This window comes from Lutra lutra, chromosome 10 (assembly GCF_902655055.1).
Source record: "Lutra lutra chromosome 10, mLutLut1.2, whole genome shotgun sequence".
Taxonomy (NCBI): domain Eukaryota; kingdom Metazoa; phylum Chordata; class Mammalia; order Carnivora; family Mustelidae; genus Lutra; species Lutra lutra.
This window is the reverse complement of record NC_062287.1, coordinates 53,635,885-53,660,577: the sequence shown is the minus strand read 5'-3', so window position 1 is coordinate 53,660,577 and position 24,693 is coordinate 53,635,885. Positions and strand designations below refer to the sequence as shown.

The 24,693-nt window shown below is 36.1% G+C and overlaps 1 protein-coding gene across 3 annotated transcripts in view; it reads left to right on the top strand.

Annotated features, from left to right (window-relative positions):
- ACER3 (alkaline ceramidase 3) overlaps nucleotides 1-22,626 on the top strand; it is a 164,948-nt gene extending 142,322 nt beyond the window's left edge. For 2 of the 3 annotated variants that reach the window (XM_047690270.1, XM_047690272.1), the window contains exons 8-11: nucleotides 12,210-12,311; nucleotides 14,688-14,792; nucleotides 20,232-20,277; nucleotides 20,792-22,626. In XM_047690270.1, the coding sequence (XP_047546226.1) occupies nucleotides 12,210-12,311; nucleotides 14,688-14,792; nucleotides 20,232-20,277; nucleotides 20,792-20,845 (307 nt within the window). In that variant the 3' untranslated portion in view covers nucleotides 20,846-22,626. The remainder of the gene's footprint in view (nucleotides 1-12,209; nucleotides 12,312-14,687; nucleotides 14,793-20,231; nucleotides 20,278-20,791) is intronic. The other variant, XM_047690271.1, reaches the window with a different exon arrangement.
- Nucleotides 22,627-24,693: the final 2,067 nt, after the last annotated feature.

Below are 24,693 nucleotides of genomic sequence, written 5' to 3'. Positions count from 1 at the left end.
TAAGGATTTTTACATCTATAATCATGAAGAATATTGATTTATAGGTTTATTTTTTGTTTCACAGTTCTGGAGGCTAGAAGTCAGAAATCAAGGTGTCAGTATGGCCATGATGCCTTTGAAACTTGTAGGGTTTCCCCTTGTCTTTAGTTTTCAAAATTTTACCTGTGATGTGTCTTGATATGGTTTATTTGGGTTAACATGTTTGAGGTTAGCTCAGCTTCTTGAATCTGTGGGTTTATGGTGTTCTTTTTGTTGTGGGGGGAAGAGTTTTTTGGCTAAATTCGAAAGTTTTTCAGCCCTGCCTTTCTTCTCTCCTTCCAGGACACCAATAACACGAATGCCAGATTATTTGTTATAGTCCCACCTTCTTATGGCCTGATGAGGAAGTCAGTCTAGACTCCCACTCAGTCTTTGCAGCATGGATGGGGGTGAGGCTAGAGGCTATTCTGTAGCCAAACATCACAGTGTGTAGCTATAAAATATTAGTTATTATGTAAATTTTCAGTCTTGCTAGGCTGCCTCTTTCCTGGTCGTTTGGCTAGAGAGAGCAGGCTTTTGTTGGGCTGGGTTTTTTTTTTTTTTTTTGTCTGTACCTAGTGGCATTTCTGGGTTGCTATCATTTTCATTTCCAACTCTGGGATATATAAGGCAAAAAGAAAACACATGGAATGTACCAATGTAGTGTAAGTCATGTCCCACAGTCTCTAGCCAGTTGGCCGCCTTCTCTCCACCTTTCAGAGTCTTCTTATGTTTGTTTTTATATAATATTCAGGATTTTTTATTGTACTTAGTGGGAAGAGCAAGGGTAAGTGTGCCTGTTTAATCTTCCCAGAAGCAGAAGTCCCTTATTTATTCTGCTTTTATTTTATCTTTCTTAAAAGATTTTATTTATTAGACAGAGAGAGAGATCACAAGTAGGCAGAGAGGCAGGCAGAGAGGGGGGGGGAAGCAGGCTCCCCACCAAGCAGAGAGCCCAATTTGGGGCTCGATCCCAGGACCCTGAGATCATGACCTGAGCCAAAGGCAGAGGCTTAACCTACTGAGCCACCCAGGCGCCCCTATTCTTCTTTTAATCTAGGCATCGTAGGGAAGGGTAAAGAAGCATAAAATACAGTTCTTGCCCTAAATCAAGTCCAAAAGATAGGATACCAATACTTTTAGAAACACAAATGACAGTTCTGTAAAATGTGGTTTAACAGTGGAAGTCCTAGGAGATAAAACATCTTTTTTTTAATCTGTCTTGCCACAGCTACTTTCTTATATCTCCATTTGGTGATCATTTCATTTAGTATTGTTCATTGTTTACCTCTCTGTCTTGTCCATCTATCTTGTGTTTCTTGAAGTCTGGTAATTCCTGGAATTCAGAAGAGTGGTTATCAGTAAAGATATTTTAAAATCAGAAAGAACTTGTTTTCTGGGGAATTTTTTGTTGTTGTTGTTTTTTAACTATGACAAGATATATCTGAAAGTCTCTTGTAACAAAACATTTAGAAATTGTGGATAAAGCACAACAAACATACTTTTAAATGCATAGCTGAACTCAAAAAAATGTAAAGAAAATTCTAAAGCATCAAATGTGGAGAAGGAACCGAAAACTAAACTGACAAATGAGTTCTGAAATCATGAGCAGTTACAAGGCAACTTGTCTTTTAGCCTCAGTTTTAGGTAGGAAAAGTGACTCCCTGTGAATTTGTAGTCACTGTTCTGCCTTCCCATAGATTTTGGATTCAAATATACATTACTTTTATTGTCTGGAAACTTCAAGGTCTAAAATTATCTTAAACTGATCCAACATTCCTAGAGCCCCAGTATATCTGAGAGAAGCAAAAGCAAATTATCTTTAAAGAAATGTAGTTTTATGTAAGCCCCATAGGATTTCTGCATATTGGATGGAGATCAAACAAGTGTGCACAATCAGTTCCAAAACCAGAGAAGGAAGTAAACTACCATAAGTAAAAGTCAGGAGAAACACAAATCAGTTAGAAATAAACTCCCCCAAATCAGATGCTGAAATATAAAATAACTATTTGGGAAATATTTAGTAAAATGAAAGAGAAAATGAAAAGGAACATGAGATTATCGAAAGTGAAATTCCAGATTTGAAAAAGAATCAAAGAACTTCCAACATTAAAAAATATATATTGAAATTTAAAAACTCAATGGATAAGCTAAAAATTAAATTAGACACAGATGAAGAGAGAATTAATTAAATTGGAAGGCAAGTCTAAAGAAATAAGCCAAAAAGCATTATAGGGAAATAACAATCCTTATTGCAGGTCCAAGGGAAAGAATAGCAAAAACTGAGGGTCGCCTGGGTGGCTCAGTGGGTTAAAGCCTCTGCCTTCGGCTCAGGTCATGATCCCAGGGTCTTGGGATCAAGTGCCGCATTGGGCTCTCTGCTCAGCAGGGAGCCTGCTTCCCTTCCTCTCTCTTTGCCTGCCTCTCTACCTAATTGTGATCTCTGTCTGTCAGATAAATAAAATCTTAAAAAAAAAAAAAGAATAGCAAAAATTGGGACAGAATAGATATTCAAAGAGATAGTAGGTATAATGTAGATGCTAGAAAACTAAAAGCTGTATTTCCCTTATTTCTTTTGCTGGTAAGTTTCCAGATACATTCAGGTTCTGCCACTCATATGTATTTATTCACATAAGATTGAATTCAGAACCAAGTTGAGTGGGGGAAAGAAATGGTAGTATGTAAGGCATCCATTTACTAGTATGAATCTAGGTGTGCATCATGGCTCTGGAAACAAGTGTGATGATAGCTTCCTGATATATGAATTATAGCTAAGGTTATCGTATGATGCTGGGTGCAACAGTGGTCCAGAGGTTTCCCAATTCTCCAGCTTCCTAAATGTGAAAAAGAAAAAAGTTCCTTTGGCAAGGTAATTCTGTGGTAGTATTCATGAGTCATTTCTAGAGAGCCTAATACTTGCTCATTCATCATTTTGGTTGGAATTGATTGTTAAATTCTTTTCTGCTCTAAATAGAGCTATTATTTGCAGCTGAATTCTGATTGTTACCTGTAGAAAAAGCATACTAAAATTGCTGAAATCCAAAGACAGAGATCTTAATACATCCAGAGACAGAAGATGTATTAACAAGGGAATAGTCAACAACAGACTTATCAACAGCAACAGTGGAAGCCAAAACACAGTAGACTATTATCTTCAAAATGCTGAGAGAAATTAACCATCAACTTAGAATTGTATACCCAAATATCTTTCAAAAACAGGGACAAGATAAAGGCATTTTAAAACAACAAAAATGGGAAAAGTTTGCCAATATACCTCACTAAAAGACTTTCCTTTTAGGAACTACTTTGGCTGGTGCCAAAAAAAAAAAAAAAAAAAGATATATCTTTTGGATTATCTGAACAAAATATTGTGACTATTTCATATCTAATTTGAGATGTTTTTAAAATAAAAGTAGTGGACAAAATAATATGAGATACAAGGGGATAATCTTAGTTACATAGTTCTTAAGGTCCTTTTTATTTGGGAAGAAGGTACAGACAGTGATTAATTTTAGATTTTACTTGTGTGTTTTTGATAGCCATTAGAAACAGCAATTGATTTTGTAGTGGCTTTCAAAAACATGAGGGAGTAAATGGAATTATATAACTGAATCCAAAAGAAATTAGGAAAAGAAGGGTAAAAGGGGAAGCAGAGAGAAATTAGAACAAATTCAAAGCAGAAGATAAAGGGATAGAAATAATTCAAAATATATTAATAATCACAGTAAATATAAATGGACAAACTAAGCAATTAAAAAACAAAGACTCTCAAGCAGGGAAAAGAAATCCAGCTATGTGCTATTCATAAAAAGCGTGATTAAGGGCACCTGGGTGGCTCAGTGGGTTAAGCCGCTGCTTTCGGCTCAGGTCATGATCTCAGGGTCCTGGGATCGAGTCCCGCATCGGGCTCTCTGCTCAGCAGGGAGTCTGCTTCCCTCTCTCTCTCTCTCTCTGCCTGCCTTTCCGTCTACTTGTGATCTCTCTCTGTCAAATAAATAAAATCTTTTAAAAAAAAAGCGTGATTAAAACATAAATACACAGTATGTTGCACACACAAAACATACTTAGCTTAAGAATTTTATCTCCTTTCTTAGCAGGTACCAGTTGCAAGCAGGAATGAACTAGGAGCCAAAATGTGAAATGAAAAATGAAGCAGCTTTGTGCAGTTAGTAATTTCTAGTTTAAACTGTAACTGAACATTGTGGCTGCATATGTATTATTTTATATTGTACTTTTCCCATCACTGAGGTTTGGACTTTAATAAAAGAAATTCCATAGTTTTTAAATGGTGGGTTTTTTGGGTTTTTTTTAAGATTTATTTATTTGACAGAGAGAGAGACAGCAGCAAGAGAGGGAACACAAGCAGGGGAAGTGGAAGAGGAAAAAGCAGGCTTCCCACCAAGTAGGGAGTCCGATGTGGGGCTCAGTACTAGGACCCTGGGATGATGACTTGAGCTGAAAGCAGACGCTTAACAACACTGAGCCACACAGGCACCCCAGAAATTCCATAGTTTTTAATATCATAAAATGAGAATATTTCAACAGTATATTCTAGATAGCAATATACTAGTTGAAGTGAATGCTTGTATATATTAAGTTATAGCCTTAAACCTTTGTTTCTAATGCCTTAACTGTCAAATGATTAAAACTTAAAAGCACATTATTTTCTAATACTAAAAAGCAGGTATCTTATAAAATTATTTTAAAATTATACAAATTTTATAAAATCATATATAAAATTAAACAGGAAGTGTTTTATAATACTAGAAAAGTATTATAGTCAGCATGCTAGACCAAGAAGTAAACACTGAAGTGACTAGAGCAGGTACTGATGCTGTCAGAAGCACTATGTGCTTCGCTGTGTTTATGCTACAAAAGTGCCACATTAGACTGTAGCTAGCTAGTACTGCTGCCTTATGTAACTCCAAAGAGGAAAACAGAACTTGATTAACTGAGTGCTCGTTTCTTTTAAGATACTGCTATTATCCTTGGCTTGAAAAGGTCATGCAGATTTATGTGGCTGCTATTTTCATTTACTTAGCATTACTTTAATACCTTGAATGGAGAACCAGACATTCTCTCTTCACCTGACTAGCAATGGCCATTTAACTGTAGTAGCAAAACAAACAAACAAACAAAAAAACATTTTTTATGAAAATTGGTGACAGCTGGCACTTAAGATCAAAAGGGTTGTTTATACTTCATGCTTAAGATGCTCTCTGCCCAAAGCTCTGAAAGACTTTAAGATAGAAAGTAATACTTACTACAATACTGAGTTTTCATAGAATTATTAATTTGATAATAAAACCCACCTATTTGGGGCACCTGGGTGGCTCAGTGGGTTAAGCCTCTGCCTTCGGCTCAGGTCATGATCTCAGGGTCCTGGGATCGAGCCCTGCATCAGGCTCTCTGCTCAGCAGGGAGCCTGCTTCGCGCTCTCTCTCTCTCTCTCTCTCTCTCTCTGCCTACCTCTTTGCCTACTTGTGATCTCTGTCAAATAAATAAAATTTTTTTAAGATCTTAAAAAAAAAAAAAAACCCACCTGGGACACCTGGGTGGCTCAGTTGGTTAAGCAGCTGCCTTCCGCTCAGGTCATGATCCCAGCGTCCTGGGATCGAGTCCCACATCGGGCTCCTTGCTCGGCGGGGAGCCTGCTTCTCCCTCTGCCTCTGCCTGCCATTCTGTCTGTCTGTGCTCGCGCTCTCTCCCTCTCTCTCTCACAAATAAATGAAATCTTTAAAAAAAAAAAAAAACCCACCTGATTAGTCTCAAAAAATCCACGTAAATCAGTACTTTTTTTAAAAAAAGTGTATAAAAACAGTATGTGCCACACAAATACTGACTAAAAGAAAGTTGGACTAGCTATTTTAATAACGAAAAAAATTTAAAGCTTTATTTAAAACAAATGTGTTTGCTACATTATTATTAAAAGATTTAATTTATTAGAAAAAAAAGCAATTCTAAACCTTCTATGGAAAATTTTAAGCAAAAATTGACAGAATTACAAAGAGATGTGTATCAGTGCTGCATCATGCTGAAATATTTTAACACAGTAAACATATTAGCCAGTATATGGACAAAATTTAAATAATACAATAACAAATTGATTTAATATATTTAAGTTAAAGAAGTTTGGTCTTCTCAAGTATGCATGAAGTAGTTATTAAATCTACCAGACAATAGTTTTATTTTATTTTTTTATTAACATATAATTTATTCTTTGCCCCAGGGATATAGGTCTGTGAATCATCAGGCTTACATATTTCACAGCACTCACCATAGCACATACCCTCCCCAATGTCCATAACCCAGCCACCCTAACCTTACTCCCCCACCCCTCAGCAACCCTCAGTTTGTTTCATGAGGTTAAGAGTCTCTTATGGTTCAGACACTAGTTTTAAAGCAAGGTTCAGCAAACTTTAAGTATAACATGTTCTCTGACTATAGTATAATTAGTTAAAACAGAATTAGTCAAAATAGCCCATGTATTTGGAAACTTAAAACCATACTTATAAATACAAGTAAAAAAAAAATGCAGTAGAAATAATACTTATAAAGTAATCACAGTGAAAGTGCCACAGATCAAGTACTACAAAGTACTGGTTCTTAGGGAAATTTATGCCTTAGATGTTTACATTAGGAGCAGAGAAACTGAAGAATAATGAATTAAGCATACAACTTCAATAATTAGAAAAAGGATCAATAGAATCAATCCACACAAATGAAGAATGGGACTATGAAAGGGCAGAAATTAAAGAAAAGGAAACATATAATATTGAAGATCAACATCTTCAATCTAATTTTCCTCCCTTCTGAAACCCTACTAAGACTCAATAAAGCATAAACCCACAAGAAGACTGAATAAAATTTTTAAAGCTGGAAAATAGATGGATTACTGCTAACCCAAGAAAGCCAAATTTTAAACAAAGAACCTCCAGTTTACATCATAATTTTCTCAAGTATCAAGTATCAAGCATTAACCCAACAGACAGTTTAGAAAAGCAGATGAAATTGGGTTCTAAAATAAGGAGGGCTGGTTAAAAGTCTTAAGAAAATGTTAAATGCTTACATCCCCTCACCTACTCCATACCACAGAAGAACTATAGAGCCTGTAGGTTTATTCTCTGGTAATGGTGAACAATGTCTCTAGATTGGGTTTTGCCAGACAGTGAGCATGTCAATAACATGGTGAAATCAGAGAAATTAGGTGATCTTATGCAGTTTGAATGTTGAATGTAAAAACCTCTAAGCAGAGAATTGAGAGGATCTTCTTTTAGGGAATATGAGAAGCCTTAAAAGACCTAAAGATACTGATTTGGGGGTTCCCTAACAATTGGCCCAGCAAAGTAACCCTACGGTAAAGGTTACTAACTCAACCACATGCTTAGAGTTTGTGGTCACCTTTTTAGTTTTCCATTCTTAAGAATGAGGAGACAGTGCCAGACAAGAGGAATGCATCCAGTATGAAAGACAGAGGCCAAAACAAATAAGGGGTGGGGGGGTTGGGGGGAATCAACTTAGAAGAAACAACTTATGCATGAAGGAGAAAACTTCAAATGTAACAAAACAACAAATACTATTAATCCATTCATGTTTCTAGAAATACACGATATCTATGAAATCAAGAGTAAGATGCAAGATAAAAAAAGGAGCATTCAGAGAATCCCCCCCACCAAAGATACTAAAAATATGGTACAACTGAACACTGAAGCGAATGGTTTGAAAGATACAGTTGAAGAAGTCACTGGAATTCCTTCTCCTGAACATATATTGTGATTGCATTATGGTCCATCATCCCCCATCCACCAGTAAGAATCTAACACAGAAAAGGCACTAAACCCATGGTGTGGTCCAGAGTAAATAAGAGCACAAGGCCTCAGGACCCTTGTGCCCACTCATCACCACTGCTGTGGAAAAACAGTGAAGTGTTTCCTCATGTCTGTGGGCTTCACAGCAGAAAAGACAGAAGCAAACACACACACACACACACACACACACACACACCTACCTACCTGGGTGCCATCAGGATGATGAGAAAGAAATGGAGAAGAGACTCAATAGAAATATTACTAGGCCAGATGCAAAGACAGTGCAGATAAGATGGAAGGGAAGGAATCATTACTAAAATTACTTAAAATACCCTGCAATTGAAAGATATAAATTATTACATTGAAACAACCACTGGCTATTCAACACAATGGGTAGAAATAGACCCATGCCAGTTTCAGAATTCTTGACAAGGAAGATTCCACAAGTTTGTAGAGTTAGAAGGCAGATATACATATGAAGGATCAGAGATCAGAATGGTTTGGGGCTTGTCAAAACAAAACTGGCAGCTAGAATTCTAGAATTCTAACTTAGAATCCTGCAGCCAACCAGACTACCAGCTCATATATTTGAGTTCTCAAAAAAAATCTTATAGCCCATAAACTATTATGGAAACCTACTGAAGGATGTATAATGAGAGAGTAAACAGAAAAAGAGGAAGACATGAGATAACAGGACATAGGAAATCCAATGCTGAGAGAGGTAAAGGCAATTCTCAGGGTGAAGAGGAAGGGAAGGAATTTCTCAGCTATACACTAGTGAGGAAGGTAGTTCAGAGTGAAGCTGTGTTACACCAGACCCATATGTGTTGAGGGCCTTCTGTATTACCCATTCTCATACCTGATAATAATGGGTAGTCTGTCCCCAGAATCTTATCTGTACTTAGCTTGTAGGGACCATGTGTTGATGAAATTCTTGCTCTCTCCTCTGTACCCTGCTGCCTGGATAACCAAAGACATTCATTTCACCCCACAGAAGAATTTTGCTTTGAACTACCGCTGAGAGCTGAAGATTGGCCCTGGTAAGTAAGCTTAGAAGCAGAAAATAGAGAGTACCCTACTCCCATTGATCATATTTTGTCACATCTCAGCATCTGGCCCACACTGCAGCCCTGCCAGATGCCTTCACTTTGTTGAGCCCTGTGTTTCCTGGGACTCATTCTTGCCTCCCCTAAATGGGGTTATGATATACTCTGAAAAGCTGAAGATAGACTGTGACTCTCTTAACCTAATCTTCTGAGAACCTTCATCAAACAGTGATGCACAGCCAGGTTTGTGCTTTCCTGATGGTTTTTAGATTACCCTTTTTCATTCATTTATATACAGATACTAACAGGTAAAAATAAGAAAATATTTGAGAAAATCTATTCTTGTCGTTCACCATACTTTAAAAAAAAAAAGGAGAAAAAGTACATGAAGATAGCAGATTTAGAAAGAGTATTCTGTAAAGTTCAACAGCTATTTATAAACTAAAGACAAAATAAAACCCTTTACAAATTAGTAATAGAAGGGAACTTTCTTAACCTGTAAACTCTACATCTAACACATGTAGTAATAAAGTGTTTTTTAAAAAAATTATCTTTAAAATGAAGAATAAAACAAGAATATGTATTATCACCACTTCTATTCAAGCCTTCTATTGAAGGCTTGTCCAATAATAGTATTTGCAGATCACATGATCATGTACAGAAAATGTCATAGGACATGTACCAAAAAACTCCTAGGAGTAATAAGTTGGAATTCAGCAAGGTCATGAAATTCAAATGAATATTCAAAATTCATATTTCTGTATACTAGCAGCAAATAATTGAAAAGAGAAATTTCAAAAGTACAGTTTCCAGTAGCACCAAAATACATCAGATGTTTAAAGATTAAAATTTAGTGACTGTATGTAGGACCTACATATGGGAAACTACAACAAACAGTTTTTTGCCGAGGGAAATTTAAGAAGACAAACGGATAGGTGGGCCATTTTCATGGATTAGAAACCTCAATATTGTTAAGATGTCAGTTCTCCCCAACTGATCTGTAAGTTTAATGCAATCACAATCAAGATTTCTGCAGGCTCTTTGGTAAAAATTGAGAAACTGATTCTGAAATTTATAAGGGAATAAAAAGGATCTAGAAGAACCAAAGCAGTTAAAAAAAATATATATATGACATGGGCGCCTGGTGGTGCCATTGGTTAGGCATCTGCCTTCGGCTCAGGTTATGGTCCCAGGATTGTGGGATCGAGTCCCACATCGGGCTCCCTGCTAAGTGGGGAGTCTGCTTCTCTCGCTCCTTCCTATCCTCACACTCTCACGTGCGCTGTCTCTCAAATGAATAAATAAAATCTAAAAAAAAAAGAAAAAGAATGACAAAATTAGAGGACTTAACACTCCTTAATTTAGTCTGTGGTACACTGATCAAGACAATGTGGTATTGGTGGTAAAAATGAAATACAGATCAGTAAAACATCTGCAAGTAGACTATTCATCCATATTGACCTGATGTTAAGTAAACATTCAAAGGTAATTCTGTGGGGGAAAAGATAATCTTTTCAAGGGGCGCCTGGGTGGCTCAGAAGGTTAAAGCCTCAGCCTTTGGCTCAGGTCATGATCCCAGTGTCCTGGGATTGAGCCCCGAATTGGGCTCTCTCCTTGGGGGGGAGCCTGCTTCCTCCTCTCTCTCTCTGCCTGCCTCTCTGCCTACTTGTGATCTCTCTCTGTTGAATAAATAAATAAAATCTTAAAAAAAAAAAAGATAATCTTTTCAATAAATTGTCCTGAAACAACTGGGTATTCTTATTTTAAAAATGAACTTAAACTCCTGCCATTACAAAAGTTAATGCTATTACAAAAATTATTAGAATTGAATCATATCCCTAAATGTAAAAGCTAAAATTATAAAACTTCTAGAAGAAATTATAGAAGTCTTTGCAGACAGACTTTAGTTAAGCAAAGTTATTAAATAGGATACAAAAAATACAAACTATAATGAAAAAATTGATAAATTGAACTTTATCAAAATAACAAATTTTTTTCTTCAAAAGACATTAAAAAAGTGAAAAACAAATCACAGATTTGAAGAAAATACAAAATATATATCCAACAAAGAACTTAATGTTTAGAATATATAAAGAATTCTTACAACTCAATAAGAAGGCAAACAATTTTTTTAAATAGGCAAAGATTCAACAAACGGTAACAAAGATTAACATGGATGGCAAATACGGCACAAGAAGATGTTCCATAACATTAGTCATTAGGGAAATGCAAATTAAAACGACATTGAGATACCACTAACATCTGCAAGGAACAAGTAAAATGAAAAAATCTACCCATGTTATATGAAGTGTTGGTGGGGATATAGAACAAAAAACTCATACACTGCTGGTGGAAATGTAAAATGATGCAGTCACTTAGGAAAACAGATTAACAGTGCCTTAATAAGTTTGACATTCACCTGCCGTACAATTCAACTATTCTTCACCTTTTTACCCAATAGAAATGAAAGCAAACATTCATACAAAAACTTACCTATCAGTGTTCATAGCTGTTTTATTTGTTATAGAAAAAAAGTGGAAACAACATTAATGTCCACCAACATTTGGACAGATAAACAAATTGTGGTATATCCACACAGTGGAATACCACTCAGTGACTAAAGGAAATGAAGTATTGATACACGTAACAACATGGATGAGTTTTAAAATAATTATGCCAAGTGAAAGAAGCCATACAATGAAGAGGATGTATTGTGTTATTTCATTTATACAGTGTTCTAACTAGCTTTTGGAGATAATGGATATGTTTAGTATCTTGATTGTAGTGTTTCATGGATATATACAAATGTACTGATCAAATGTACACTAGAAATATAGTCAGTTAAATTGTAGGTCAGTGATACATCATTGAAGCTATAAAAATATATAAGCTACTGTTCTTATTTTGGGTAACTCACTAAGCTTCAGTTTTCTTATCAGTGAAGTGCAAAAACTAATACCTGCCTCACAGGGTTTATTTGAAGATTTTATTCATTTGCCTGTGTATCTAATTGACTGTGGTGCCTGCCTAACACAGAGCAGGTGACTCAGTCAATGTTAATTCTGTTGCAACATGACCTACTTTTTCCAGGGGACTGATAAAGTTATTGGGGGCCTTCAAATTACTTTCTTGAAACACTTAGCAAAGTCTTAGTGGCATATTCTTCCTCATTTTTTAATGGCTAAATGTAATAGGCAAATGTATTAGAAAATTTAATAGATAGGTTTGCATTTAATACTAATGAAAACCTTCCCTTTTTCTGAAAGCAGTGGCTTTAAGCTCTGAACATGACGTGACTTAACAGAATTTCAGTTTGCTGTTCTTTTTTTTCCCACAGGGTTTATCCATGGCTCAGAGGACTGGGTTATACATCCTTGGGCATATTTTTAATGGGGTTTCTATTATGGAACATAGATAACATCTTTTGTGATTCACTGAGGTAAGATATATTTTTGGAAACAATTTATTAAGCAGAAAATTTCATAAGCATATAGAATTACTAGTGCCATGAAATGAATTTTTGCCATTGTTAAGTTAAATTCTGAGAATACTTGTTTAATTAACCTAAAAATTTGGACCTAAGACTATTTCATAATATCTATAGGGATTTTTGTGTGTATATATCACAGAATTATAGAGTTGATCAGATGTTAATTAGGCCTCTGAAATCTGCCTAATCTGCTGTGTTGAAGAAATACTAAGGATTTGTAAGAAGCATATAAGATGCATGTATATAATTTTGTACTTTAATATACTTAATGTTATTTTCTAAGAAAGGCAAGTGTTCTCTTTACCACCGTGTCAGCAATTATGTATTGAATAGAGTTTGAATTTTGGGTCTCTGGGCTTAGTCTGTCACCAAGATAAATATCTTTCTGTACCTCAGTTTCCATAAAATGAACATGTTCAACAGGTTAAGCTAATGGGTCCTTCCAACTCAAAATTTTGTGCCTAAAGTTTTGTATAAACACATAAATTGAAAAGCACCAGAGAGAGGCAATCAGCAAAATTCAGACTGTGAGAAATCTACAAGATGAATGACATGGTCTCTTCGGTATAAATTGCAGAGGGGGTAAAAAAAAAAAAAAAAGGAACATACAGATTAAAAGAGACTTAAGGGCGCCTGAGTGGCTCATTCAGTTAAGTATCCAACTCTTGATTTTGGCTAAGGTCGTGATGGCGGGGTGGAGAGATGGAGCCCTGTGTGTCAGCCTCTGCACTCAGCGTGGAGTCTGGGATTCTCTCTCTCCCTCTGCCCCTCCCCCTGCAGGTGTGCCTGCACACATTTGCACTCTCTTTGGAAGGGAGGAAGGAAGAAAGAAAAAGAGGAAAGAAAATATATAAAAATACATGAGACTTAAGAGATAGGATATATCAACCAAATGCAATGTGTTGATTTTTTTTTTAATTTTGATTCAAGCAAAACAACTGCAAAACAAAATTTTAAACTCATGAGACAATTGGAACTTTAATCAGTAATTGAATATTTCATGATATTAAGAGATTATTGTTAATATTTTATATGTGAAAATGGTATTACTGTTATGTTTTAAATAGGTGGGTTTTTTTTAAAGATTTATTTATTTATTTATTAGAGCAAACACAAGTGGAAGGGATAGAGGGACAGGTAGAGAGAATCACAAGCAGACACCATGCTGAGTGTGAAGCCCTACTTGGGACTTGATCTCATGACCCCGAGATCATGACCTGAGCAGAAACCAAGAGTCAGTCACTCAACCAACTGCACCACCCAGGCACCCTATAAAGAGCTTTTAATCTTTAGAGACACATACTGAAATATTTAGAATTAAAATGATACAATATCTAGGATTTGCTTCAAAATATGGAAGGGGAGAAGTGGATGTGAGTCTCAATGGTTGCTAAGTTATTTAAATTGTTGAACCTGGATAATGGATACATTATAATTTTGCTCACTTTTGCACAAGTTTGAAATTTCCCATAATAAAAAATTAAGTAAATATATATTTTAAATGTATACAAACAAACTAGTAATATGCCTTGCTTAGAAAACTAAGTTCTGAATGAGTGATTCTGAATCCCTATTACTCATCAGAAGCCCCATTAGAGAGAGCACTTACACTGCCAAGGTAAGTCATCCTCCTCTGGGTTAAGAGCCACTAAGAAATGAAATAGGTTCTTAGAGATGGTAATTGTCTCAAAAAGTCATGGGATATCTAGAGAAGTAGTTTTAAATTGATTGTTTTCCTTCCTTCCAGTAAATGAGAAATTAATATGGTACACACTTTAATCAAAAGATGTAGAATTTGAGACTCAGCTGTGCCACTTGGCTGAGTGACTTGGGCAACTCGGTCTCTGAATTTTAGGTCCTTCATCTGTAAAGCAAAGCTAATAATAGCCACTTCAAAGACTCACTATGAAGTGAAATAATACTTACCAAAAGTACTTTATAGACTGTATGGTGCTCATCTAAGATGAAGGTTGTGTGTAGGGCAGGGAAAAGAAGTGAAAATAACTCTTGTGTAGTTCTGATAGGTCTTCTCAGAGCCTTCATTCTATTAATAGACATTGCAGTCTCCAGGAGGGCAATAAACTATATACTACTGTCTGTGGGTTTTTTTGAACACAGAATCATTTCTTCATGGAACTCTGGTAGGATCACTGTTCCTCAAAATATACTTTGGAAAACAATATGGAGACTACAGCAGATTTAAGGAAATTGAATAATTGCCATATGTGAGAATAACATTTCAAAATGCTCAAAGGCTGTCAGCAATAGTTGCTAAATATTTAAAAAAATAGTAATAATGGTGATTTTTCCCCCCTCTTTACACAGGAACTTTCGAAAGAAGGTGCCACCTATCGTGGGTGTTGCCACACAGTTTCATGCATGGTGGCATATTTTAACTGGCCTTGGTTCTTATCTTCACATCCTTTTCAGGTAGGAAATAGAGACTTTTTTTTTTTTTTTTTTTAGCATAGTATTGAAGTGTTTTTTCCTTTACTCTTCAAATAGGATGGTGTAAATATAAAATGTCAGGGACAAAAATCAGGAACTTATTCTAGCTTTGCCTCTGCACCTGGGTGACCTTAAACAAGTCCTTCCCCTCTCTGAAGCTTCGTTAGTTTTCTCATCCCTTTTTTTTAAGACTTTATTTATTTATTTGTCAGAGAGAGAGAGACTGAGCAAGCAGTGGGAGCGGCAGCAGAGAGAGAGGGAGAAGCAGGCAGGCTCCCTGCTGAGCAGAAGCCCGATATGGGACTCTTTCCCAGGAACCTGGAATCATGACCAGAGCCAAAGGCAGAGGCTTAACTGACTGAGCCACCCAGGTGTCCCTAGTTTTCTCACCCTTATAGTGAGATGGTTGTACTAACTGACCTCTGACACATGATTTACATTTTAAGTAATCATTCATCTCCTTTTTAGAGCAAGTAGGATGTAAACATTTCCGTTTCTTATTTATCAACATATCTTTATTTATAGAGAATACATTTAGAGGGGGAAAAGCAGCCAGATCCCCTAAGTAGCAGACTGGGAAAGCATGAGTGTTAGAAGTCCCCAGCTTAATTTGTCTCTTTCCCTGAAATAAGTTGGTTGCCACTTCTCTTCCCTTGCTCAAGAGTCTGTTGGAAGTCAATCATTTATAACAAAAATGAAATTAGAGTTCTCTCTGATCACACTATTCAAATAATGTCTCCATATCATTCTCCCCTTACCAGGCCTTATTTTTCTTCAAAGCATTTATAAACAGTTTATAAACAATATTATTTATAAACAATATTAATATATTTATTGTTTGTCCCCACCCACTAGACTTAAAGTTCCTTGAGGTAAGGGACTTTATCTTATTCACTGCTACTCTCAAATGCTTAGAACAATACCTATCAGATAGTAAGCATTCAATATATATTGTTAAATGATTTAATGAATGAATGTGTACCTATTGATCTCTTTACAAGGGGGTCAGAATATGTTTAATCTCACATTCTTCTCAAGAATTGAGAGAGTTGAAATATTTCTAGAAAGGGGAAAAATTTTTTCTTTGAACCAATATGAAAATGAAAATTTACTCAACTGAAATTTGTAGAATACCTCCTTAAAATAACATTGGCATCTCACCTCTCTGGAGATAACTTATTTAGGCAACCTGAATTATCTAAAATATAACTACCTGAGAATTACAGAAAAAAGACTTTTGGGCAGCTAAATAAGAATCATTGCATTCATGCTGTGAGGAGCTCAAGGTTATTTAATCATGAAAGAGCTCTTAAACTCTGACTGTAAGTATATTTATTTTACTTTATGCAACCTGTTATTACTATATTGATTATTTGGATTCTCAGCCCATAGCACTTTAGAGATAGCTAATTTAAAAGAGAAGGGATAGGAAATGTTTGAGGAAATTGAAAAATTATAGAAAAGAAGAAATAAGAATGAGCCTGACAATTACAAACTTAGCACTTGAACACTGCCCAAGAAGTCCCAAGGACATTACTGCAGTATAGTACAATACAGTAGTAAATTTCTATAATAAATAAGAAGTGAAAGTATACTCATTATATGCTATTTTAAAAGGTTAGGGTTCAGGGCGCCTGGGTGGCTCAGTGGGTTGGGCTAAAATCTCGGGGTCTTGTGATCGAGCCCCGAGTCGGGCTCTCTGCTCAGCAGGGAGCCTACTTCCCCCTCTGCCTACTTGTGATCTCTCTCTCTCTCTGTCAAATAAATAAATGAAATCTTAAAAAAAAAAAAAAAAAGTTAGCATTCCCACTTTCCCTTTTCTGTTTTTACTTTCCATCTCCCTGTCACTTTCTCCTTCTCTTCTCCTGGTATGGAAACCCTTCAGGGAAGCAGGATAATGATAGGAAGAAGTGCTGTGCCGAGGTGGCAGCATTCAGTGTCTGAGGAATGAGGAAAGGAGGCCAGTGGTAGTAGTATGCTAAGCTCCAAGAAGATCTGGTGGTGAGGGGCGGGGGAGTGGCTGCTGTGCCCTCCAAGGAAACAGAGTGATGAGGTGAAGGGATATGGCAAGGTGCATGGAGGAGGTGGCTGGAGTTAGGAAATGGGTTACGCTGAACTAGTAAATTCGTTGATTAAACAATAAGTAAATATATCGTGGATCATAAAAGCCTGATTTCTCCACTGTCTCAGAAGGGATTTACAAATATGGAAAGAGGGAAAGCTAGACAGAATCTTGAGAGGTTTAGATTGGAATTTAAATTATTAGGGACACCTGGCTGGCTCAGTCAGTTAAGTGTCTGGCTTCAGTTCAGGTCATAATCTCAGGGTCCTGGGATTGAGCCACACATCAGACTCCCTGCTGAGTGGGGCATCTGCTTGTCCCTCTTTCTTTACTCCTCCCTGCTGCTTGCTCTTCTCTCAAATAAATAAATAAAAATCTTTTTAAAAAAGTATTATTACGAACTCATGAGTGTGTGACACAAACATAAATACACACACAGATATGGAAGAAGTTAAATGTGTGTGTGTTGTATAAATTAAAAATACATGTGTATATATGTGCTAACACATACATGTATCGCCTAGCTCTATGAAACCCTGTGAAGGCTGAAAGGCAAGCTTTGGCCTTGTAAACCTGAGATAGTGTGAATATCAAAATTAAATAGCAAGAGTTTCAACTTAAAACCCATTGAATAAATTAGACTCTGTGAGTGCGTACTATTATAAATAAATGAGAAGGGAAGTCTTCCTTACAAAAGAATGCCAACTAACAAATGTAGAAGGAACAATGGACACAAATGATTACCATTTGGCAGCCATCTTAGGAATAGTTGATATGTATTATGTATCAGTGGATGCTCTGGCTGATAGGTGGGAATATGATGAGGAACACATATTGGTGTAATTTAGAATATCTCTCCATGAAAGACTAATACAGAGGGGGAAATGGTGACTTTACAGTGAAAAAAACTGGCAGCAACCAACCTGACTGTGCATTTAAGGTTAAGATTGTCCATGACAGAGCATGTCATTATGGTATGTCTCCTGATAAAATGCACTGAAATGAGCTCAGCATCATTTCTGTAGTATTTCTGCCAAAAATCATGGCCTGGGTCTGGTTATGAGGAAATATTGATGGTTCTATGTTGAAGGTCCTTCTACAGAATCAAAGTCTTATGCTTTTTAAAACTATCAAGTTCATGAGACAAGGAAATACTGAAGAACTGTTCTAGTTAAAAAAACAAATTAAGATATGAAAACTAAATGCAGTGCTTGTTTCTAGATAGCAAACTGGATCAGAAAGGAAAAAGAAATTACTGGGACAGTCAACAAAATTAGAATGAAGTCTTGACTTGGATGTTAGTATTGTATTAATTTCCTAAGTGGAAGGGTTGTATTATAGTAATTTAGGATACTGTCTTTGTTATATGGTGATACATATTAGAATATTTAGAAGTGGTGGGTATCATGTCATTCAAAGACTCCATAGGATATATATACACTTGGACATACGTGTGTGTGTGTGTGTGTGTGTGTGTGTGTAAAAACAAATGTGGTTAAATGATAACAATTTGGCATCTGGGAGACGGGGTACAGAAATTCTTCATACCAATCTTAAAACTGTCCTGTAAATTTGAAACTATTTTTAAATTAAAAAAATAAAGGAGAGGAGAAGGCCAAGCCTCCAGATGATGATGGAGGGGAAGGGGTTGAGATATTGGGTGTAAATAAGCAAATAGAAAACTGATCATCTAATTGGTAATCAAAATGCTTTCTAAAACAGTAGGATATCCATTTTTGTGAAAAAGACAGGGCTAAATATACATATATGCTCATAAATACCTAATTATCTTTGTAAGGGTTTATGTTAACTGATAAGTACCAGCATTTATCTCTGTGCTGAAGGTACCAGGTAGGAGACAGACCTTTTTCCTTTCTACTCTTCCAAATCTTTACCAAATGATTATATTACCTATTTTTAGAAAAATTTTTAAATAAAACAATGAGATACTTTTTTTATATCCATTAAGTGAGCTCTATAATATTTTAAAATTTCCTTCTGTATTCCTTAGTTGCAGGGAAATGATACGATCACATATTACTTGTCAGTGTAAATTGATGTAACCCATTTGGAAAGAAATTTGATACTATATGTGTTTGTGAAAATAAAATATTTATATTTTTTATCCCAGTTATATTCCTTGGAATTTATCCTAAAGAAATAACCCAGAAAAGTGAAAATGTGTGTAAACTCAATTATTTTTATTACAGTGTTTCTTAATCAGCAAAGCATCAATAATAATAGAAGAAAAAGAAATTACACAATAGTGTAGAATTATAAAATAAATTATAGTATATCTTTTATTCAGCTATTTAAAATTATATGAAAATTTTATAGCAACTTAGAAAGATATTTGGATTAAGTGAAACAAACAGACTAAAATCATATGTAGGTAATTATTAACCCTGTGTAAAAATTTATTTGTATCAGGACAAGGGTTAAAGTAAATATGGAAAAAAATGAAGCATTTTTATTATATATGGTGGCAGGGTTTTGACTTATTTTTTTTTGTTTTGTTTTCTATTAATGTTAAAATGTTTTACTTTTTTTTTTTTTTAAGGAGGCAGGGAAGATAGAATATGTTTTAGACATATTTCATCCTAAATAAAATAAAAGAAGCTTGGATATTCAAGCTTCAGTTATGGAAATTTTGATTCTTTGGGTACCTCATCGAATGAAGCATGCAAATAATATTTCAGAGGGATGATTTGAAAATTTAACAATATAACATATGTGCCCTTTCAGACTTAAGTACTGTACAAATGTTTGTTTCAAACAAAGAGTTAATACTGGGGAGTAAAAATATCTGAGCTTGGAGCTTTTCTCCATCACTTTGGAACTGTGTAACAGTCTTGAGCCAAGTTATTTACTTGTCATGTATACTGATTTAGAATCCAGTCTCATCTTCATAGGTTACTTATTCTAAAGCTACTGTGAGGAAGACTTTCTTTACCTTCCTGATTATCTCATACCTGTATTGTAATCCTTATAGAGCTGATATAACCACTTCCAGAATATTCTAAGAATCCTCTACTTTAATCCTTGCTACCATATATCTTCAAAGATGAAGCTGGCAGTTGTGACATGAATCATCAAGTGTGAGTGGAGTGCTCCCTACTAAACTACAAACATCCTGAGGTCACAGTCTGAGTGTATTCATTTCTGTCTTCCTTAGCATCTTGCCAGTGTTCTGCATAGAGTAGCTCCTCAAAAAATGGTTGCTAAATGAACAAAGAATCTACTAGGGTTGCTTTCTTTGTGTCTATACAGAGGCACTGTGCTTAAATTTCTCAGTAGGCCAGTTTGTATGAATTAAAAATTAATCTGAAGTGCTTTCCCTCCCTCCCCTTTTCTTTTAGTTTATATACAAGAACTCTTTACCTGAAATACAGGCCAAAAGTAAAGGTAAGTTCCCTTCCTAGGGGTGGGTGTGTGTGCGTGTGTGCATGCATGTGTGGGTGTGTTGGGAGAGGCTTGGCGTTGGGAGGATGGGTCCCAGGTGGAAGAAGTGGGTGGGGTGGAAAGGTAGTAGACAGAGTACAAGCTTTGGAACCAGATGCTTTTGAATCTTGACCAGGTCTTCCATGTACTGCTTTATGACGTTGGGCAAGTCTGTTCTTTTTAAGCCTCAGTTTTTTCAACAATAAAATGGAGCTGTCAATAGCTACATTACAGAGTTGTTTTAAGAATGAGATGATTAAAATGCCCAGCTCCATGCCTGACAAAATAGAAATTTAATCCATTTAAATAAATTAAATAAAAATAGTTTCTGAGATCTGGTGCAAGTCTGGAAAGACTGCCATATTCAGGCTACTAATACCAGGGTAGTTGTTAGCACATCTAGCTCCATAGGTTCTTTTTCAGGCATGACATACGGTAGTTACCTTCTTTCATTTTGCCCTAACTTGTTTCCAAACAGTTTCTCTTCGGAATCTGGCCAGTGATCCTGTTTGAGCCTCTCAGGAAGCACTGATGAATTATTCCACCAAGAAAACAAAAAAGCACCGACCATAGGACTGGCCAAATGAATAAGGAAATCCTTAAAGATCTACACATTCAAATATATTATGACCATCAGAGTAAAGAGTGACTTTCTGAGTAATGCTGCCAGTCACGCAGAGAATAAGGAATGGGGCATGTCGGATGTTTAGCTTGTGTCTTTATCTCATTGTCCTTCTCCTCCTCACCCTCACTCTAAAATGTTTAAAAAAAAAAAAAAAAAAAACAGACATGATGTGTGTGTATATACTCAAATGCTGGAAAAATGAGGCTTTTCTGAACAGGTTAACAGTTTGTGTGGATCATAGGAAATTGACCTCCTTCCCTTTTTTGATAAGGGTTGCATGTGAATTATATTTGCTTAATATTTGATTAAATAATCAAAACAGCTAAGTATCAGAAAACCCCATATCCAGATGGCCCGCTGTGGAACCGGCACTTAGCATTGTAAGCCTTGATTTATATTCTTGTCATAGTAACCTCATGAATGATTTTCCAAGGTGAAAAATAGTTCTGATAGTTCTTCACTGTCTGCCTTCGTGCTAGTCAGTATGTCATAAGCAAGCTCCGTCCTGCTGCTAGGTTCCATACTTGCCATATACCAGATTTGCAGTGGGCTCTGAGGTGTCTGTGTGTGGCCACAGCAAATCAGAGTGCGTGGGTCATCTTGTAATATTTACGAAGACCATGAGGACGCTTGTAGAATGTTATACCTCCAGCCAGTTAAGGGTGGTTTCTCAGTTTTCTTTGATCCTTGCAGATCTTTAAGTTTCACTGGTATTATGGCTAGGCAGACATGACTGGTGGTCTGGCCTACTCCCCATATTCCATCCTCTTAGCCTAATTTATTTGAAGTTACCAGTGAATATTGTTATACTCTGACTTTTTAAATTATGCAATATTTTCCAGTTTTCAGAGAGGCTATGGTTATGCCCAGGGAAATATTTCAGGTTAACTAGAGCGAAAATGATCAGGATCCTTTTTACCTAAAGCTTATTGGAATATCTGCCCCTTCATTTTTTGAAGGAAATAGATATGAGTTGAGAACAGCTCTAACTTACTTGAATTTGTAACAGAACTCACCAAAATTAAAGTGTTAAGAAATGGCAGTGAAATATCATTGTAAGGCAGCTAGTTCTAATTTAGCTTTGAACATATAACAAATTGAATCACTTTTCACAAACATGACACCTGTCCGGAGTAAAAACCTGATTTGGCCCCTTTGCTGATGTATCACCGTATTTGTAGCTCCAAACCATTTGGTATTTTTGCAACTTTTTCCTGCTCATGCGTTATAAAATCCAGATTGTTTTTACCACATGGTGACATTGACTCAGATTAAATCCTGAAGCTACAACTTCAAAAGGAGAATCATTTTTTTTTTCTTATGCAAAGGTGTAAAATACTGCTATCATTTCTCCAGTATGTAGTAAGTCTCCTTGGTACAAATTTAAAACCAATAGAAATTTTGTTTTTCTTCCCCTATTAGCCTTAGTTTTAGTCAGAGTACTATTTTCCTTAACTTAGTGTGCCAGCATGCCATTAGGCAGATAAGTCTGCCTACTTTTATGATCTTCCAGCAAGAAAAACAATTGCCAAAATAAATCTAAAGAACTTTGGTTGTGCCTTAAGAAAATCTAAATCTAAGCCGTTCCAACACACAGCCCGTAAAACTGTTCTTTTGCCGCAAGATTCTGACTTCTGGCTACATGTCATGTGCCATCTTACATTTTTTAAATAAGTTCATTTGTTTCACACCATTGTCTTTTTGTACTTTTCTTTCAAAATATACTTCTGTGTAGAGAATTTATATATGGCAACAAAGACACAGCCTTCTTGACAGTGCAGCTAGGTGTGTGCCACCGAGTTTCTGTGTATCACAGTCAGATGAGGTATGGAGAGCCGCCCCCACTGACACTGGGGTCCTTTCCAGCATCTTGCTGAATGGGCAGTTCAGCTGCCACCCCTTGGAGTCACTTGAAGAAGGTTGTTCAACACCGCAGTGGAGAAGCATGGGCACCACTGGATGACTTGTAATGCTGTGGCCGGTTCTTCAGAGACCCTTGTTTCTGCTGTAAAAACAGCAATGTGAAAGCAGAAAGGATCTTAGAAGTGTTGAAAGGAAAGCAGAGACTGAATCCAGACTCTTAACTCTCCAAGTTAGTCTGTGCCTCTTATGTGGCTCTCCTAGCGGCCTAAGTATTTGCACACTCCAGACTTTGTTTCTGTGCCATAGTGAGTATTATGGAAATACTGCTGACCTTCAGGATATCACTAAATCGAATTTATTTCAATGGCTTTATTTTTCCCTTCTAGGATTACGGGTGGGCATTATAGGGTTTGATTACTACCCCCTTCCCTTTATTTTCTTGGCAGACTTCCTGAACTAGAGTATACAAAAAACCTGTTTTCTGCTGAGCAAACAATTGTTTGTTTACATATCATCTGATATGGAAGGCATTCCTCTGTGAGCCCTATACCAAAATACCTTCCAGAAAATACTGATACCTTAAGAGGATATGAAAGAAGCAGTTTGCTTGCTTAATATCCTGCCATTTTCACAGAAAATTGAAAGCAACTTGCCTTTTTTTTTTTTTTTTTTTAAGAAAAACTATATGAAAGGTGGTTGTACTAATCTGGTTGGTCACTCTACCCACCCCTTCCCACCTTGGTGCTTTCATGAAACGTTGCCAACACCTGAAGTAATCTCTTTTATCCTTGTGATATAGTATAAATTGATGATTGGTGAAAAATTGATGAGAAACATTCATTTTTGAATAATTTAAAGTGAGAACCCCAAATAGTGGTATTTGGTGCAGTAGAATTAGATAAAATAATGTGGTTTACCCTAAATGCACAATTTCCAGGACTGTTAAACTAGGCTTTCCTTACACTAAGAAAGTTTTTCTTATACTAAGGACAAGGAGGTAGGAGTCAAGAAAAGAAAAACTTTAAGTACACAACACATGAAAATCTTTAAATACCTGAAAAAACTAAGTGCTATTAAAGATTTTATTTTGGGGGCACCTGGGTGGCTCAGTTGGTTAAAGCATCTGCCTTCTGCTCAGGTCCCAGATGAGGGACCTGGGATCAAATCCCTCATCTGGCTCCCTGCTCAGTGGGAAACCTGCTTCTCCCTTTCCCTCTGCTGCTCCCCCTGCTTCTGCTTCTGCTCTCTCTCTCTCTGTCAAATAAATAAATAAAATCTTTTTTTTTTTAAGATTTAAAAATCTTTTTAAAAAAGATTTTATTTTTAAGTAGTCTCTATACCCAATGTGAGGCTCAGACTTACAACCGCAGGATCAAGGGTCACATATTCTACTGACTGAGCCAGCCATGTGCCCCAAAACTATGTTGTTGTTTTAATGCCAACTCCTTCAGAATTGAGCCAGTGCCCCTTAAAGTATAAATGACTTAGCTTAAGGTTTTCTTATGAGTCCTCTGGGTTCCGTATTACTTTGCTCTTGAAAAAAAATAATTTGTTGCTAAGTTGAACAGTTTTAGCTCTCAATTCCACATTTACATGACAAGGAATTATTTTAACCCTGTGGTTTATGATGCATTACTAGATAAGTATTTATATTAAACTGATGTTTGAAAGAGAGTCAGTTATAATTGGAATTTGCAAGTATGTGGCAATTTATAGATCTACCTGTGTCTTACATTTTGCATCTTACCAGTGCCATAATATAGTTTGATGACTTTGTCTTATTTTTCAATGTCTAAAATTACAGCTTATTAACTATGCTGTAAATATTCAGAAATACTGAGTAAAATTTGGCTAAAAGTTAAACCTCTTTGTAGAGGGGGCTATAAAGTGGA